The sequence below is a fragment of the Bombus vancouverensis genome, chromosome 2 (assembly GCF_051014615.1).
Source record: "Bombus vancouverensis nearcticus chromosome 2, iyBomVanc1_principal, whole genome shotgun sequence".
Lineage (NCBI taxonomy): Eukaryota > Metazoa > Arthropoda > Insecta > Hymenoptera > Apidae > Bombus > Bombus vancouverensis.
In genome coordinates, this window is record NC_134912.1 from 7,702,585 (window position 1) to 7,720,762 (window position 18,178).

General features: G+C 25.9%; 4 protein-coding genes across 6 annotated transcripts; 1 reads left to right on the forward strand and 3 right to left on the reverse strand.

Moving 5' to 3' along the window:
- Positions 1–4: 4 nt before the first annotated feature.
- Positions 5–8,986, forward strand: Nnp-1 (Ribosomal RNA processing protein 1 homolog Nnp-1). Of its 3 annotated transcripts, none has more exons than XM_076624170.1 (7): positions 5–206; positions 5,179–5,402; positions 6,839–7,009; positions 7,073–7,255; positions 7,351–7,625; positions 7,709–8,486; positions 8,676–8,986. In XM_076624170.1, exons 1-7 carry the CDS (start codon positions 5–7, stop codon positions 8,907–8,909), a joined length of 2,067 nt encoding a protein of 688 aa, XP_076480285.1. In that variant the 3' UTR covers positions 8,910–8,986. The 3 variants fall into 3 exon arrangements, with proteins under 3 accessions (XP_076480285.1, XP_033205902.1, XP_076480290.1); XM_033350011.2 differs by lacking the exon at positions 5–206 and adding an exon at positions 4,610–5,039; XM_076624175.1 differs by lacking the exon at positions 5–206 and adding an exon at positions 4,612–4,711.
- LOC117166232 (serine/arginine-rich splicing factor 7) lies at positions 1,979–4,512 on the reverse strand. The gene is given in 4 exon segments (XM_033350023.2): positions 1,979–2,034; positions 2,037–2,221; positions 3,547–3,926; positions 4,198–4,512. Coding segments are annotated over 4 exon segments (612 nt in total). The 5' UTR covers positions 4,207–4,512; the 3' UTR covers positions 1,979–1,996.
- Positions 8,987–11,423: 2,437 nt separating the features above from the next.
- LOC117166230 (lysocardiolipin acyltransferase 1) lies at positions 11,424–13,777 on the reverse strand. Its single transcript, XM_033350021.2, has 4 exons — positions 13,610–13,777; positions 13,284–13,491; positions 12,548–13,114; positions 11,424–12,465 (listed from the first exon to the last, which is right to left on the reverse strand). Exons 1-4 carry the CDS (start codon positions 13,775–13,777, stop codon positions 12,296–12,298), a joined length of 1,113 nt encoding a protein of 370 aa, XP_033205912.1. The 3' UTR covers positions 11,424–12,295.
- Positions 13,778–14,747: 970 nt separating this feature from the next.
- On the reverse strand, positions 14,748–17,359 carry LOC117166231 (regulator of microtubule dynamics protein 1). Its single transcript, XM_033350022.2, has 6 exons — positions 16,952–17,359; positions 16,686–16,865; positions 16,390–16,572; positions 15,924–16,138; positions 15,622–15,860; positions 14,748–15,509 (listed from the first exon to the last, which is right to left on the reverse strand). The coding sequence occupies exons 2-6, from the start codon at positions 16,859–16,861 to the stop codon at positions 15,252–15,254; spliced, it is 1,071 nt and encodes a 356-aa protein (XP_033205913.1). The 5' UTR covers positions 16,862–16,865; positions 16,952–17,359; the 3' UTR covers positions 14,748–15,251.
- Positions 17,360–18,178: the final 819 nt, after the last annotated feature.

Below are 18,178 nucleotides of genomic sequence, written 5' to 3' on the forward strand. Positions count from 1 at the left end.
TCTGATGATAGTTGCTCGCCTTTTAATTGAACCTGATTCTCTGGTAATTGGCTTGACGCCTTTTAAGAGGAAGATAGCTCCACACCGTGATCTACTTTACTGCAGTCATTGCTGTGTTCTGTTTTTTCTCTTTTTTAATACACCTGTTTATTCATTGGTCTTTCGGTACGGTGTAATTGTCTACCATACGATCGAGATATCGGTTGGTGAGTAAAAATTATAAATCTCTGTACGTGAATCGAGTGTGGAAACAACTCATAAAACAGACCAACGAATCACAAATACGTGACTGAAAATCAAATGAGTCTGCTTACGAAGCGTCGCTATGGATTTCTCTGCTTCCCCTCTCCTTCTGCTAAACATCCCCACCTTTACTCTTTACCCCACTTCTCAAAACCCCCTGCGGTGCATTCAAGGAATTTATTGTAGATTGACATACTGAAAAATTGGATCACAATCATGATATATAATCCTTTTTATTTCTACAGCTTTATGCGTTTTAGACATTCACGAATATTGTTTTATCTATCTGCTTCTCCTTCTCATTAATAAAGCGTTAATAGTGCAAGGACTTTTACTTATCAAAATAATTAACATTTTTAGTTTTCAAAGTAACATTTTACCATTCATCACTTTCCTTACATTACGTTAATATGCAGAAAATTTTATTTTTATTTATGCTGTTATATGAAAATAAATAATTTTGATTTAATTATGCAAAAATCGAATACAAGGAGAAACTACAACAATATATAATTTTAGTTTTAATGGCGTAAACTAATTAGAATATGTCATATCATCGTTAACTCATTTTTTATGATTTCATATATACATCGCGGAACATAATTTTACTTTTCATTCACATTTCCAGAAAGATAATTATTTTTTTTTAAACTTCAAATGTTATATTAAAAAGCATTAAAATATATCAATAATATATTAAATATTACTTATATACCAACAATTTGTTTTTTTTTCTATTATTCAATATTTCGAAATTATGCAAATTAATTACTTACAGTTAATTTACTTTGATCAAAAAACAGATTTTGCAAAGAGCGCATTTAGAATATTTTTTGCTTAGAAAAATAAAAAGGTTACTTCGCGAAAATGCGTACAAAACATTTTTTGAAATGATCTGCTCGTTATCTGTAAATATATTCACGTGATATATGTACGTGTGTTATTATATATTATATAAAAAGTCCATGAGAGTCACATTTACTTTAATTTCATGCAAAAACCTCATTTTTAGGTTCTTGTTTAAAATTGTGCAAATAGGATTTGCATACGTATAAATGTATATATATTCTTTTTTTTTGTTACTAATCTCCTAACTATAATTTTGCTTTACTTCCTAAAACCATTTCTCACTCTTTGTCAAATATTGTAAGTATATATATCTATGTGTCTAGACTTCTTAAGACTGCAAATGTTTCTTAGTATGCCCAACATTTTCTTGTATACATAAATTGTATAAAAATTCTACTAGCCCTGTGTGCAACATCTTACATTTAAGAGTATGTAATCAACTTATTGTGATGATTCTATTTTTGTTATTATAATGTGAAGGAGATTTTAGAAAGCAATATATGATTTAAATTACAACAAATGTATTGTTCATGAAAGGGATATAGTGTGGCCATAAACTAAAATGTTAAATAGTGATATACAGACTGATCCAGATGCACTTAGGACCATAAATATGTGTGTATATATATATATATATATATATATATATACACCTTGAACATTTAAAAAATATAGAAACTATAAATGTATAGTAATATTAATAATAATGTTTTCTCCATCTCTAGTCAATCACAATATCTTAATTATTTAAAGTAGCACTTTTGTGCCAAGAAGTATCACAGGTATCTTCAAATATGTACATATTTCGAAAGGCTAGAAAAGGTTTGCCACAAAAGAGCTTAATTGATAAAATAACATAAAAAATGATGGTCATACACGTATCAAATAAAGAATATACATCGTTTTATTTGCTGTGATATCTAGAAACAGATTTGGATTTGGCGGACTATGATCTTTAGAATCAGATCGCCGTTTATTACAAAGTTTCTCTTTAGTATAATCGCTTCTACTATGAGAACGGCTACGAGATGATGATCGTGAATGCTTGCTTCTTGATCTTGACCTCGAACGTGAGCGAGACCGTGACCTTGATTGCGATTTTGACCGTGAATAAGACCTGGAGTGGGATCTAAAATATATATTATATTAAAATCACGATTATATTGAAACTGCCTACAATTTCGAATTTTATTGCTTTTCTCTATCAAGTACATATATTTATTTATGTCAATTGTATCAAATTTTCTATTTTTTCTATGAATGTAGTGTAGTATATCTTATGCAAAATTTTAAGAGATTTATGGAATAATTGGGCTTGCAAAAATTGCGACAAGTACCCAGGAAAACTATCATAGTTTACTTCATATTCTAATAAAAGTAAAAATTACGGAAATATTAATATACTATTATAGTTTGTAAAATGGATCTTCATATTTTATAATATTTTCTATTTCTTTTCTTTTGCTTAAATGTCAATATATAAGTGTATATATATTATATATATATAAAAATATATATATAACATATTAATAAAATTAATTTAAATTGCTAAGTATTACAAATAAAATGCTATATTAATTTTAAAACTAATTATATCTATTTTGTTTCATTATTATTTTAGTTATGTACCGTCTTTACCGAAGGTTGTAGAGTACGTAATAGCAATACCATAAAGAAGAGAACAGAGTACTTATAGAGATGAAATCATATAAATATGTCAGGTATATGGGCGAAGAGTGGCTAGATGAGATGACTTACAGTTTATCTTTTAGTGACCATTAGATCTATTATGATAATTTGGCAAAGATAATAAGACAAAGGAAGAATATCAGAGATACCAGTAGTGCTGATGCGCAAAAACTTTCAGTCTAAGGTGATCTCAGTGGTCGTTAGAAGTATCGCAGTATGCAGAACTAGCCACTCCATCGGCCGTGTTTTCCTCTTTTGCTTGTAGTATGCAGAAAGAAACCAGAGAAATGTGGATATTCTATGCTGTAACTACGTAGTATCACAAAGTGAACCCAAGGCGAATCTGATGAGAATCTCAGTAGCAACACGTTTCTCTTACGTATGCCTGTTCAGCGGGGTCTGCTATAAAAATGTCAATATTATATCGATATTGTTCTTGATAATGAAAGCACTTTGGTATAGTATGTAAAATTTTAATATACAAAATTATTTCGTATTTCATTTGTTTCATACACCAAATATAAAAAAAAATGTCTTTTAATTAATATATATTAAAGTTTATCTTCTAATATAAATATTCTATTATAAAATGTTCAATATTTAAAGACCCAAACCTTATATAAAATTCGTTATTACAAATTACTTTCATTGTACATTTAAGCATATATTTGTTAAATCAAATTCTGCATATATTTCTTGCTTACTTGTCTAATGGTTTTTTGCATGCCATAAAGTTTGTGTAAAGTGAATATGTTCTATACTTACCTTTTCTTACGAGTATTTCTATGTCGTTGACAATTTCTAGCATAGTGACCTCTTTCACCACATTCGTAACACCTATCTTCAGGATGAAATAGTTTGCCTACACCTCTTCTGAAATAACTTCTATCTCTTAATCTTCTCCCATTAGATGCTTCCACACGAGCTCGTCTTCCACATATAGTTCTCCCATCAAGTCCTCTTATTGCATCTTCTGCGTCTCTAGCATCTTCAAATTCCACAAAAGCAAATCCAGGTGGGTTTCTAGCTACCCATACATTCCTTAAAGATCCATAATAAGAGAAAGCATCTTCCAATTCTCGTCTTGTTGCACCATTTCCTAAGTTTCCTACATAGACTTTACAATCTGAAGGGTATCTTGGCATCTGAAAAATATATTTTAATAATTTAATACTGAATATATATAAACAATTTCCTTTATCTTTACTTAATAATGTATTTTAGACAATTAATGAATTTAACTTGTATGCTTTAATGATTTAACTACGACTGTAATATCTATTAATAATATTGAAAAGTATTAAAAGTCATAGCAGTCCTAAAGACTCAGACATTTGTAAACAATATATTATTTCCTTCTACGGAATATTTAATTTCTTTAAAAAATAAAGTATAACATATTCGACAAAATTATACCTTATTCATTGTCGATTAATTTATTGAGCACGAACATACAACGATATAATATACAAAATTTTCAATTTTTCATACTGAAGAAAAAAATTGCATGTCAAGCACGTCAATTTTTTACATTTAGTATTTCGCCGAAATATAGGGGTTGATTAAAGTCCGATTTCTATTTAAAAATATAGATATAAACGATGAAAAATATGGAACTAACTGATATAATTACATATTTCTGTTATAATTTAAATATAATATAGATATAACTTCCTTTTTTCTGCTGTTTTTCAAACAAATAAAACAAATATTGAAAAGACTTAACATTTCCCAATTAAATTATTTCACGTATGTACAATATTAATAGCACAATATTTTAATGATTTCGATTTTACTATTGGTAGAACTGAAATTGATTCAGACCACGTTTTAGACGAACTTCACGATACTGTACTACTGTAGCGTACTGTACGAATTGTATATAATTGCAATTATATATAATTCACGTGTTGACGAAACGTTAGCAAATGTGATTATAAACTTTATATGTTGTAATACATATACATTTATAAAATAATAATTTTAAATTGAAATTTGGGTACTAGTTAAAAATTGTTTAGAATAGTTAAAAATGGCAGTTAGAAAAGCACGTTGTATACGTGAACCGATGCAAAAGTCTATACAACATGTAAAACATATATCTTCAAAGCAAGTGATTGAAAAAGATAAAAAAGCAATTGTTATCGCACAAGAAATTAAATTTGCTCGATTACTTTCATGTAACGATAAAGTAACTCGAGATAGAGTACTAAAAAATTTAAAAAGATGGTTGATAGTTCGTTCACAAAGTACTCTTTGTAAGATTTGTATTCTTGTTAATTGAAATTCCAATTAGTTCTGATTTTTGTTTATCTAAATTTATTTATCTAAATTTTGTTTATCTATTTATTCGTTATATTATTACGAAAAGATATACTTTGTATGTTTTTTTTTTAGCACTTACAAAGGCGGATTTTATGCGATTATGGAAAGGTTTATTTTATTATATGTGGATGTCAGACAAACCTTTGATTCAAGAAGAACTAGCAGAATCTCTTAGTAAAATTGTACATTGTTTAAAAACTAAAGAGGTAGTATTACTCTATACAGAATGTGTTTTAAGAACTTTAGGTATTGAATGGTTTGGTATAGATCAATATAGATTAGATAAATTTTGCATGGTAAGTATTAATATGATACCTTTTTCTATAATACACTTATATATACACTCCTCATTAAAAAGATAACCCAGGTGTGCTATCTTTAATTTCTCAATGATGCATGTAAAGTTTTTTGTCTGTAACGTATGATATCAAAAAATTATGAGCTCAGAATATGCAGTTCGTTGAAAGTAATTAAAAGTATTATGAGGTTTAGTGTGTAACAAAAAAAATTGTTTTATTTTAAGTACGAAATGATAATACACTCTGTTAATATGTTTAGAAATTGCTCAGTAGTTTATGATCTATCAACTAGTATAGATTACAGTACAATATTATATAAATTTGTAAGTATGGGACATGGAAAAAATTTAAACGTCTTAAAAAAAAAACAAATTCTTGAACTAAAACAGCAACAGTTATCAATAGCAAAAATATCGAAAGTAATAAGAAGAAGTTATAAAGTAATACACAATTTTTTAAGAAATGTTGAAGATTATAGCAAAAAGTAGTTAACAACGAAACACAGAGTAGAACGTTTACGCTTTGCAAAAGAAAAAATGCATTGGAAAAAGAAATGAAGAAGGGTACTATTTTCAAATGAAAAAGATTCAACTTGGATGGTCCTGATGGGTTCCAATATTATTTTCATGACATAAGAAAAGAGACAATGTCAGCAATTCGATGACAAATGGGAGGAGGCAGCATTGGACCGGCATCGGTTATTTCGGTAAAACAAGTACCAAGTTCATTAATGGGAGAATGAATAGTGTCTGATACATAAATTTAATCAAAGAACAAATAAATAATCATGCAGAATGCATTTCTGGACTTGATTACATCTTTCAACAAGATAATGCATCTGTACACACATCAAGATTGGTCTAATCATATTTTAATGAAAATAATATATCTATTTTGCCATAGCCTGCACGCTCCCCGGACCTTAATATTATTGAAAATTGCTGGGCAGAATTTGTTCACGGCATATATGCGAATGGAAAGCAGTATCAATACGTACAAGAATTAAAATATGCAATTGTACGCAAATGAGATACGTTAAGTCAAAATTATATCCAGAAACTATATAAATCGATAGCAAATCGTATAATAGAAGTAATAGAAAATAAAGGGGGATGTACCCATTATTAAATAAGTACATATGTTTGATAAGTAATTATTGTTAGTTACAATTTATGTTGATTATTATTTTCTTATTATAGATGTGTTATCATTTCGTTCTTAAAATAAAACAATTTTTCTTGTTACACACTAAACCTCATAATATTTTTAATTATTTTCAATGAACCGTATATTCTGAGCTCGTAATGTTTTGATATTATACGTTACAGACGAAAAACTTCGCACGCGTCATTGAGAAATTAAAGATAGCACCTGGATTATCTTTTTGACAAGGAGTGTGTTAAATTTTTTTATTAATAAATATGTATTTACAGCTAGTTCGAAGAATAATTCGACAGACTTTCCAGAAATGTAAAGAGAATTTATGGGATATTGAATGGGTAAAAGATATTTCTGAAATACTTGAAAAATTATTAGTTGATCCAAAAATATGTATTGGTTTTACTATGCATATAACAGAAATATATCTAGAAGAACTTGCAAAAGTATGTTATTTTATATTAAATATTGATTTATTGTTAATTTATTAACAAGTTTAATTTTTATAGATTAGTGATGGAAATATACCAGAAAATGCTGTTACAGAATTTATTAAACCATTTATTTCATATCTTATACCTATGGATGATGAAAGACAAATTAAACATGTAATGAGACATATTTTTAGATATCTGATTTTTCAATCAGATATTGGTGTGGATTATATGGAAAAATTTAAAGCTTGGAGAAGTGTGAATATTAATGTTTTTTATTATCTTAAAACTTATATGAAATAATTTGTTTATAACTTATAGTGACAATAATATGTATTATTGTTTTTATATAGGCTGGTTTTCCTGCTGGTTCTATTGATGCTATGGAAAAAATAGAAGTGTCAGATGAAGAAGATAATAATATTACCAGAGACGTAGACATTTATCTTGAAAAACAAATGAAATATAATACAGAGAAACCACTAGATCCTAGAGCTGGTAGAATAGATGTTGAATTGCCACAAATACCTTTTAATCCAAGACAGATAGCTGATTTGTTAAATAAGTATAAATTTCATTCCTTATCAACAACAAAATCACGTAGACAATTACGTCGTCTTATTAAAGAGTATGTATTGTGTGATTATCAATTAAAGAATATATTAAAGACATTAGTAACAAACTAATAAATTGATTGAAATATTTTTGTAGGTTTATAGAATTATCAGATGGTAAAATGCCATTAGGCATTAAGGAAATAAGAATTCCAAAAATGCAAAAAAAAAATACAGATATAAAGTCAGCTGCAGTACGTCTTTTAAAATTTGAGCAGGAATTATATTCGGATACGCTACAAGAAGGGCGCAAAAGGAAAAAGAATAAGCAGTTAATACAAGATGAAAGTGATAAATTTAGTGAAGAAGAATCAGAAAATATTAACGACGAAACTAATCATGAAAATAATACTGTAGAAATGAATAATGACGAAACTATAAAAAAAAAAAGAAAAATGAAGCATAAATTAGATTTTACTGATAATTTAATAAATACAAATTCGCAAATATTAGATGAAAATAATCCGAGTTTGAAGAAAAGGAAATCTAAGACAAAAGAAAATCAGAATATTTGTAAAACAGATGCGAGAAATAGTAATTATAAATTAAGAAATAATTCTTCATTATTAATTGAAGATATTGATGAAAATAAAAAAATAAAATTGAAAAAGAACAAGAATATAGCTGCCAAAACACTAAACATTGTCAAACAAGTAAAGAGAAAAAAGTCAACAAAATCAAAAGTTACTGGTAAATGGAATGTTTCTGATAATATAGAACCATCCACTCTTTTGATGGATAATAACAGCACAAAGTCATGTATGGAAATTGATGAAAATTCAGTTACAAGTAACCACGAGCAAAGAAATAATGTACATAATAAACAACCAACTTGGTTGGTACCTATATTAACAAAATTAGAGAATAAAAAAAATGTAAGTCTTATAGCATTTACTTGTTATATATTTTTGTATTTTTATTATTTTTCATAAAATACGTACGTATCTATTTTAAAATGGCAATTAAATTTTCAAACTTACTGTCTTTTTTTATACTGTTTGAAACTATTATAATATGATATATTGATATATATATATATATAAATAAATATCTTTATTATGTAGGAAACACCAATAAGCTTAAAAAGAAAACATGAAATAAGTACTACTACAAGTTCTAAAAAACGAGTGAAAATTGCTCTTCACTGTAATACAGCTCAACATACATCTGAATATATTTCACAAATTCGGAAAAGTCCAGCTATACCTTTTGATGCAAACAAGAAACCATTAGCAGGTGTACTAAAAGCAAGCCCTATACCAAGTCCAATTAATCCATTTTATAGAAAAAATGTGTAAAATGTTTGTTAAATTAATAAATAAAGTAATAATCATTTGTTAATAAAACAAATAAAACTACGATTTTTTCAAATAAATTATTCTTATTAATTATTATTTTTCATGTATTATGATGGTTCTTACATATTTTTTTGAAAATTTATAACGCGGGATAACAATTAACATACGGAAAATACAGAATATGGGAATACAGAGTTATCTACTTAACTCGTAACCCATGTTTGCGACATATAAGATGGCAAGTGTCATGTACGTCTACTGTCAATAAATTGCTATTTACTCGCATTTAACTTCTGATCATGGGCATAAAACTATAAATAAAATAGACCTAACATCATTGATAATTATGTATACGTATACTTGACGCTCATCTTAATTATCTCTGCCAAAACCATTGGAGTGATTAAACACATTAACGTCCAACCATCGGGATCACGGATACTCGAGTGTTCCGGGCGGCCCGGAAAAAATCGGAAGATCTCGTGCGGTGACACACGATATACGAATACTATATTTTTTATGCATAGTAATCTACGGTGCGTGTGACTTTACACTTGTAATTGAAAAAAAGAATTATTGCAATCATAACTATGTATTTTAATTATAAACTTATAAACAATCAAGAGAAAACTTTTCATATAATAATATAAACTTAAATGTATTTATTGCATTTACATTTATTTTCACAATACTATACTAAAGTTTCATACATACTTACATTTACATAATAATAAAGTTTCATCATATATATGTATATTTCTCGCATCATGAAATACATACACATTGGAACAAATATATTATTTTGATTTTTTTATAATTATAATATATATATATATATAATTATATAATAATATAAACTGTAATTATATAATATAAATTATATGATTATATAATTACAATTTATATTACTTTTCTTTTTGTCTATTTTTGTGTGATGACACACACATTACATGTAACAAATATATATCCTAATGTTTAAATAACAAAAATATTTAAATGTATTTATGGTTTAAAAATAGTATGAAGTATATTGAAAATGAAAAGATTAAAGTGTATATTATTATTCAAGCCAAATAAAAAATGATATTTTATTAATAAATTATTTTAAATTCGTAAGCAATCAATATTAATCTATTTGCCTCTTGTCTTAACTGAGGTAAGTAAAATTTTAATACCAATGATAATGAAAGTTTTAGAAAAAGCAGATAATTTAAATAGAGAAGTCTTTAAAATTCTTATACAACCTTCTTGTTTGAATACTGTTCATAAAAGTACACTAATACACATATGTTTTTGGCACATGAATTCACTTTTACTTATAACATTTCTATAGCTATAGAAAAATAGAGGATCAGCTACTATTACGAAACCAAATACTTAAAAATTATATTCTATGCATTTCATTCATATATTACATAATATTTTTAGTTTTAATACTAAGTTCCATTACAAAAGAATTGAAACTTGTAAGATTGTTTGTATAATTCAGTCAATACGAAAAGTAAAAGATTATATTTCATACCATTTAAATACATTGAAATGACACTTTAAGAAATTTTAAGTGCATAAGTATCTCATACTTTACTTTGATTGAATTTTAAATTTCGCAGGATTTTGAAATGTTTCACGAAAGTAATTTTATTTTATACCATATATGTATGTACATTTGTACTTTGAAATATGAGATAATGAGGCACTGTGTCCATCGTTAGCTAGATTGACTTTAATTATGATTCCTAAAAAATATTCAAACCAAATATTATAGCATCATGCAAATTAAAAAATACATATAAATATCTGTCATTATTTAAATACATACATATAATACTGCTTGTATTATTATATCATTATATTATAGATAGATTAAACATCTTCGAAAAATTATAATGCTTAATGCTGTTAAAATTTATGATCATAAAATTCATTAATTATTGCTAAACTACATATCTATCATTCGAAATTAATTATCATTTCATTTTATATTGTTTTTCAATAGTTATAATATAAATTATTGATAAAAAGCAAAATCGAGATTCTTTTTTAAAAATTTGTTACAGTATTCAAATTATACTCAATAAAAGTATCATTATAACACGCATTTGCAACACATTTTAAGAAATTTGTACAATATCTATGATTTTTAAAGTATAAAAATTGTAGCATGCGTGCGCTCAGTGAATTATATTTAATTTAGAACTCTTTTTGTAATATCAAACTATATGTGTTAAATTAATATTATAATCTCTAGCAATAACATGTAATAAACTGAATATTTTTATACACATTTCATGCATAAATTTTGTATAAAGTACGTTCCTAAGTAACACAGAAAGTTTTCTGAAAATTGATCTGGTAATTTGTGTAAATGTAATATTTTAATTGTTTGTAATGTACAATTTTTAAAATGTCTGAAATATTTATATATGACATAAATAATTAGAGTTTTGTACCATTATTGTACATTTTGATATTAAACATTGTTAACCTAATTGTATGGTTGGTTGAGTGTTGGATAAAAAAGGTATTTGAAAATTTGTTAATTTTTCTATGATTGTACTTTAATATTAAATACTTCTTTTCTCAGGTTTTAGAAACAAAAATAAAATATTGTCATATATATAAATCGAAACCATTTTTTATAAATATTAACACTGAATATGAGAAAAGGATAGTACATCCTAAACATTTAAGTTAGCAAAATATATTTTTTTTAAAACTTGTCGATATTAGTATCAACTCTCCATAGTTTACAAACTGTATCAAGATATAAACAAAATTATGAAAAACAGTAATTTTTAAACCATAGCACATGGTATAAAAGAATAAATTAAATATTATGGTGTATATATGATATATACAATCTTTATTTTCTATAATTAGAACTAAAAAATGTAAAATATAAATTCTTTTTTATAACTCAGTAATCTATGGAGGGCTAATTTTCCCACAACATTAAAGTATTATAATTTTATAGTTCCATCATTTTTTTTATCTAGTACACTATAGTAATACCTTTAATTTATGATATTAGACTAGCATTATTATTATATATTTCAGTCAAATATATTAAATTGTGTTTGTTCTAAAACAACTTTTTTAAATTAGTTCATATTAAATTTATATATTATCTATAAGATAAGTGTTCCCACATATTCTATGCTCTGCTTTGAATTGTCATTATACCACTTAAAATTTCTAATATATAAACTTGTTAAAATTAATATCTTTCATCGATTTTTGAAAATTAAATCAACTTTAATTTACTCCAAATTCATATATAGATTATTTATGAATGTCTAAAATATTTATAATAAAGTTTTAGAAATAATTTAATTTAATATTGGAATTTAATACTGAAATCTATTTGCATTAAATAGTTTAAAATTTTATTCATCATATTTTTTTGTAAGGAAGTGTGTTCTCCAACGCCAATACCATCCCATTTCAAGTTGATTAAAACCAGTAGTAAAAAATGATAGAGCAATAAAAAAAACTGAATGTACCAGTGTCCATAATTGGAATACTGGTGAAATAATAAGTAAAACTATCATACATCCTGAAATTTAAAAAAAAAGATACGATATTTTTAATAGAAATATTATCAAAAATTAGTGAAAATAAGTAGAATAAAATATTACCTGTTAGAATGCTCCAGAAACTAAAGGCAATATGTAAAGGGCGTAATTTTGTTAACGGCCAAATTTCAGCAGGAAAAGTTTTCTTTTCATAAAATTGTTTTAATATTTCTTCTTTGTTAAACCACTTTTCTTCTAACCATCGCCTTAATGTTAAATCATCTGTTGGCACATCCGATGATGGTATTCGCTTAATATGAAAATGTACTTCATTTGGTAATTTTCCTTTGATCAAATCTAATTCAGATTGTGGAATATAATCAGGATATGCAATCGTTAAATCATAAACAGCATTGAGATAACTTGCTTGTTGAAGATGTCGAACTAAATAACTGAATCCTGTTGTCTTTGGATGAAGAGTAAAAGAATATTGTGGCAGAACATGTTGCATGGCATATTTATCAGATTTCTCTTTGCTGTTTTTTGTTAGATCAGTACCCTCGGGAAATATAAGCAATTGAGAGCGCCTATCAAGAGCCACTAAATAATCCAAGGTACGTGACAATCGGTTTTGATCTTCTTCCCAGCGACGAGTTATATAAAGGAAACCATACATTTGCATTATCCATCCTGTTATATAATGACATTATTTTGTTATGTTATTTAAGAAAAACAAATGGAATAACAATTAAGTTTTTAATGATCATTGTATAAAAATGATGTGGTAGTTATGGTATTATGAAAGGTATGTTATGAATATTTTTGGAGTATGTGGGATTATGATCACTTATCGTATTACCTGGTCCTGGAATATGTCGTATAGGATCCTTTAAAACAAATTTTAATCTATGAGTTGCTACATTAGGTAAACATGCTTGATACATTGCAGCCCACAAAAAATTCCAATCCACCCGTGTTCTATGATTCATTACAAGAACAGCAGATTCATTTGGAGATATATGGTCTCCTGATACCAAAATTTTTACACCAAATACTTTTAAAAGAGCCTAGAATATATTGAAATTATTAGCTTATTCATGATACAATTACATAACTCACATGTAAGGAAATTTTGACTCTGAAACAAAAAAAAAGAAAGAAAAAGAAGACATTTATTTTGCTTACTGTGGAATAAAGTTCCCAACAAGCAAGTAATAGATCGCCACATTTTCGAAACTTTGGAGGACTAAAAAATAACAGTGGTAACATAGGGCAAGCAATAAATAGAAAACCAGCCACTATGCTGCTGTACCATAGTGCACAATATAAAGTACCACGTAAAAGTCCACGCATCTCAAATTGTGTCTTGAATATTTAAAGAAATATGTAATAATATATTTATTTATAACAATTATATGTATAAAGCTTAAAAACTTATCTATTATTATAAAATATATGTACTAGAAATACATACCTTAGAACATTTACTTATAATTAAATCATATATCATATAAAAGAATTATAAGGCAAAAGATAGAAACTTTTGTTTATAACGAAATATTTTTAGTTTATAAAAAAAGAGAAAATTTTTATTTTTAAATAATATTTAATATTAAAGAAGTAGGAACAGCAGAAGTGTAAGTTTAATATAAATTAAATTAAATGTTTACAAATTTGCATATATAATATTTTGAATAGTAGAACTTACCTTGTCATGTGTATGTTTTAAATGAACTACTTTTTTCAAGCATTTAATGTTAACTGAAATGTTCTGAAATGTTTTCTTTGGCTTCTCTTCTATCTTACTAGAGGGGCTTCCTCTACTTCACCCCTTTCACCCCATTCTCCACCCAATATCTACTAAGTTCTGGGATGCTGTGTTGGACCATTATTGATCTGTTAAAACAAGGGGAAAGTTCATAATTGTTTTTAAAATTTTGATTTGTTTCCACAGTTTCTTTATAAATGTTATAAGAATAAATATTATAACAAAAAGATATATGTGTGTATATGCAGTAGAATAGATCTTTGTCATTTGTTTTTACTTTTTTGTTTTATGATTATGTTGATAATCTTAACTTTCTATTTAAGTTTGTTTTACTAATACAAAAATATATAATTACATAAATTAAAATGAACAAAAAAAATATAACTAAGCTAGTATAATATATTTTTACTAAGGTGGAAAAGTTATCAATTATTAATATAAAAATTGTTGCAAATTATACAAATAAAATATTATAGATAATAATGAAAGTGTATTTTAATTGTAATGCCAAAAGTAACTGGATTTATAAATATTTAGGGGACAAATCACTTGAAATTTACACTTTTTATAAGGTTTATAAAATTTAATTATACAAAAATGTTTGTATGACTTTTTATATTATAAATTTTACTTAGAAGATGTATACAGTGAATATCACTAATAATAAATTCTATAAATTCTTTTAAGAAAATAACTAAATCCAGGCGCTTCAATGTATATACCGTTTTCTATATATATAAAATATTATTTGCTAAATTGTACAACTAAAGTACATATTTCTAATTTACAAAACCTTGCACTAGTGATGTACATTTTTTATGCAGATCTTTACAAATTGCATTCTTTCATAAAATTTAAATTAACAGATTTACAATACATACTGCAATAGATAAAATATTTTGAAAATTGTTTAGTACCTATGTTTCATGTAATAATTGATTATAAATTGTTTGATGTTAACGTTTAGATTAAACTGTAATATAGTTGTTTTTATCTATATATGTATACGGAAATAGTATAACTATTGATAGGTGTGATGTACAAATACATTATTTTTCACTATGAACTATATCCTGAGTACTTGTCGAGAAGTTTACTTGCTTCTGTATGTACTTTTTCATCATCAGCTGATACAATTGGTTTTCCTAAAATTTCTTTTAACGAATCAATTGCACATGTATATTTCTTTAAAGCAATATAACATTTACTAATGTATAACTGAGTGTATGGATTTGTACTTCCAAGCCTTGCTGCAGTTTCAAAACAAATGAGTGTTTCTTCAATAGAAACATTTGGAATTTCAAATAATGTTGCTACCTGTAAAGAGTACAAGAAAATTTAAGCTTTTTAGTATTAAATTGTAATATTATATAAAAATAATATTTTGTATATATTAAAATTTTTTAGTAAATTAAATTAGAAGTTAAACCTTTTTCTCGATCCAACTTAGATTAGCAATTTCATATTTAAATCTTCCTAGAAGATAATGTAATTCAAAGTCATCTGGTTGCATTTCTAAAGCCAGTTCTACATATTTCTTAAAAACAATGCCATTCTTTATTTTGTCTGGCACTGATAAATAGTCTCCATGTAGTCCTATAAGGATAGCATACCACTTATACAGATCTGCTTTTCGATTTTCAATAATTCTCTCACACTGTTGAATACCTATTAAAAATATTATTTGTTTTCATTACATTATGCAAAAATAAACAAATATATTGTATTTACCTTCAAGAATGATTAACTTTCTAATATTCTTATCAATTTGTGCTTCTGCATAATGGTAGCTAGCTCTTGTGAATCTCCATACTACTTCTACATTGTCTGGGTGGGATCTCACTAATGTTTGCAATATATAGTAAGTCTTGACATCAAATTGATCATTTAGTTGTTCATCAATCTCCTTAAGTATTATATCCAGCTGGTTCAGTTCGTCTGAGATCCTATATTACTGAACATATAATCTCTTCCTTTTACACTTTTAAAATAACTTTACTCGCCAAAATGATCAAATTCTAATTTTCCAAATTAGTACAAGTAATCACATGCTTAAATCACGAATTAAATAGTATAATTTGAATATTCTTAAGATGTTTCTTCAGGAAGTGGATTCACATTTTTACTAGAATAAATTATAAATCCTCGTACGTGTTATTTATATAAGTTTAACATATATTTATATTACTTTACCAACCTTAAGTCACTATCGCTAACAATACTTTCACCATCGGAACAATCATAGAACTCATCATCTCCAATATCAGTTGTTGTTGAAAAAACATCAATATCTGTGTCATTATCTAAAGTATAGGTACTATCGTTAGAGTTAAATTTTCGTGAAATTTTTCTTTTCTTTTTCTGTTGTTTCAGTTGTAACCTTAAATGAAACAAAATAATAATATATGCCAAAATAGTTATAAATTTTATAGGATAATACATAAATTTAAGAAATATTTATGTAAATATTTCATATCAAAATAATATTATTACCTTAAAGCTTCTAATTCTGTTTGTAATTCATCAATTCTTTTATTGGCTGCATCTAAGTCAGAAATTGTTGTGCTATATTGTTGATTTGCCAAAATTTTACGGTAAATAAAAATACTAGCTGCACTTATAACACCAACGGTTACACCGATGGCAGCAGCAATTAAATTATTATGCATTATGCTGTAAATATAGTATATATTAATATGTTAAAAAATCTAATTCTATATTACTATTTTTTAGTAAGTAGCATAAACATAGTAAAATACCGTTATTTCTCTGGGTTTCTTACTATAAATTATACTCAAAATTATGTAAATTATCCACGACTATCATTCATTAATACACAATAACCATGTCCATAAAACAAACATTTTATTATCTCAATAAAAGAGAAACATATGTTCTTTCAAGTTACGCATATAAAACGTTTTTTCCTTTTTTCTATAAAATGTTGATCACGCATCACAGAAACCACCTTGTATGCCGGCAATTAAGAGTTTCTTCGGCAAACGAATACTTAATCCAATTTCCATTAAAAATCCGACTTTATTACTCAACCGTTTGTTAACGATATATAATGTTCTTTTTAAGTTCAAAGTACAAAATGATTTAAAACTCAAATTATAGAGTATGAACAACTACAATACGATTTGCTATACACGCATGCATGTATATACATGTATATACATACAATGCTTCTGCTATTTACATACATTCACGTGATTCTAAATCAATTCATCATATTTCACGAACATAAATTTCATGAAACATAACTATAACTTCAACTTTTTAATCGAGTAATTTTAAAATTAAGAGGAAAGAAAGAAATTCCATTATATCGTAAATTACAATATTTATATAATATGTATCCATACATGCAGTAGACACTTCTTTTTTATTATTAAATACATGTTCCTCCTTATATAATAAATAGATATATGTATTTCAATAAATTTAATATAAATAGATAATATTGTATATACAGATAATATTAATTACTATATTGCTATATATAAAAGTAATTACTATATTGCAAATATTTATGCATTTATGGAAAAATAAAATGTATAAAAGTATACAAAACGCGGAATTGTAAATGTCCATAATTTAATAGCTATACATACATATGTATATTTATACGTACGTACATATTTGAATATTTAATATAAAGTAATTTTGTATTCCATAAAAGAAATGTAATTTAATAACGATTACAAATTATAATCATTACATTATCATATTAAAAGGCAAACATACTTTTAATACTAATTTGCATGTTTTTTATATATTTATAGTTAGGATATGAAATTACAGAAAAAAGATAAGGAATAACTATAATTATGTATGTAATTTGAATTTATTTAAATAAATGACGTCAAAACTTTCATATTATTCCTCCTAATATTTTTTCAACATTATTTCATAAAAATATAGGGCTTTCTTTACAATAAGATAACAATAAGTAATGAAATAATTAAATGTAATTTTGCAAC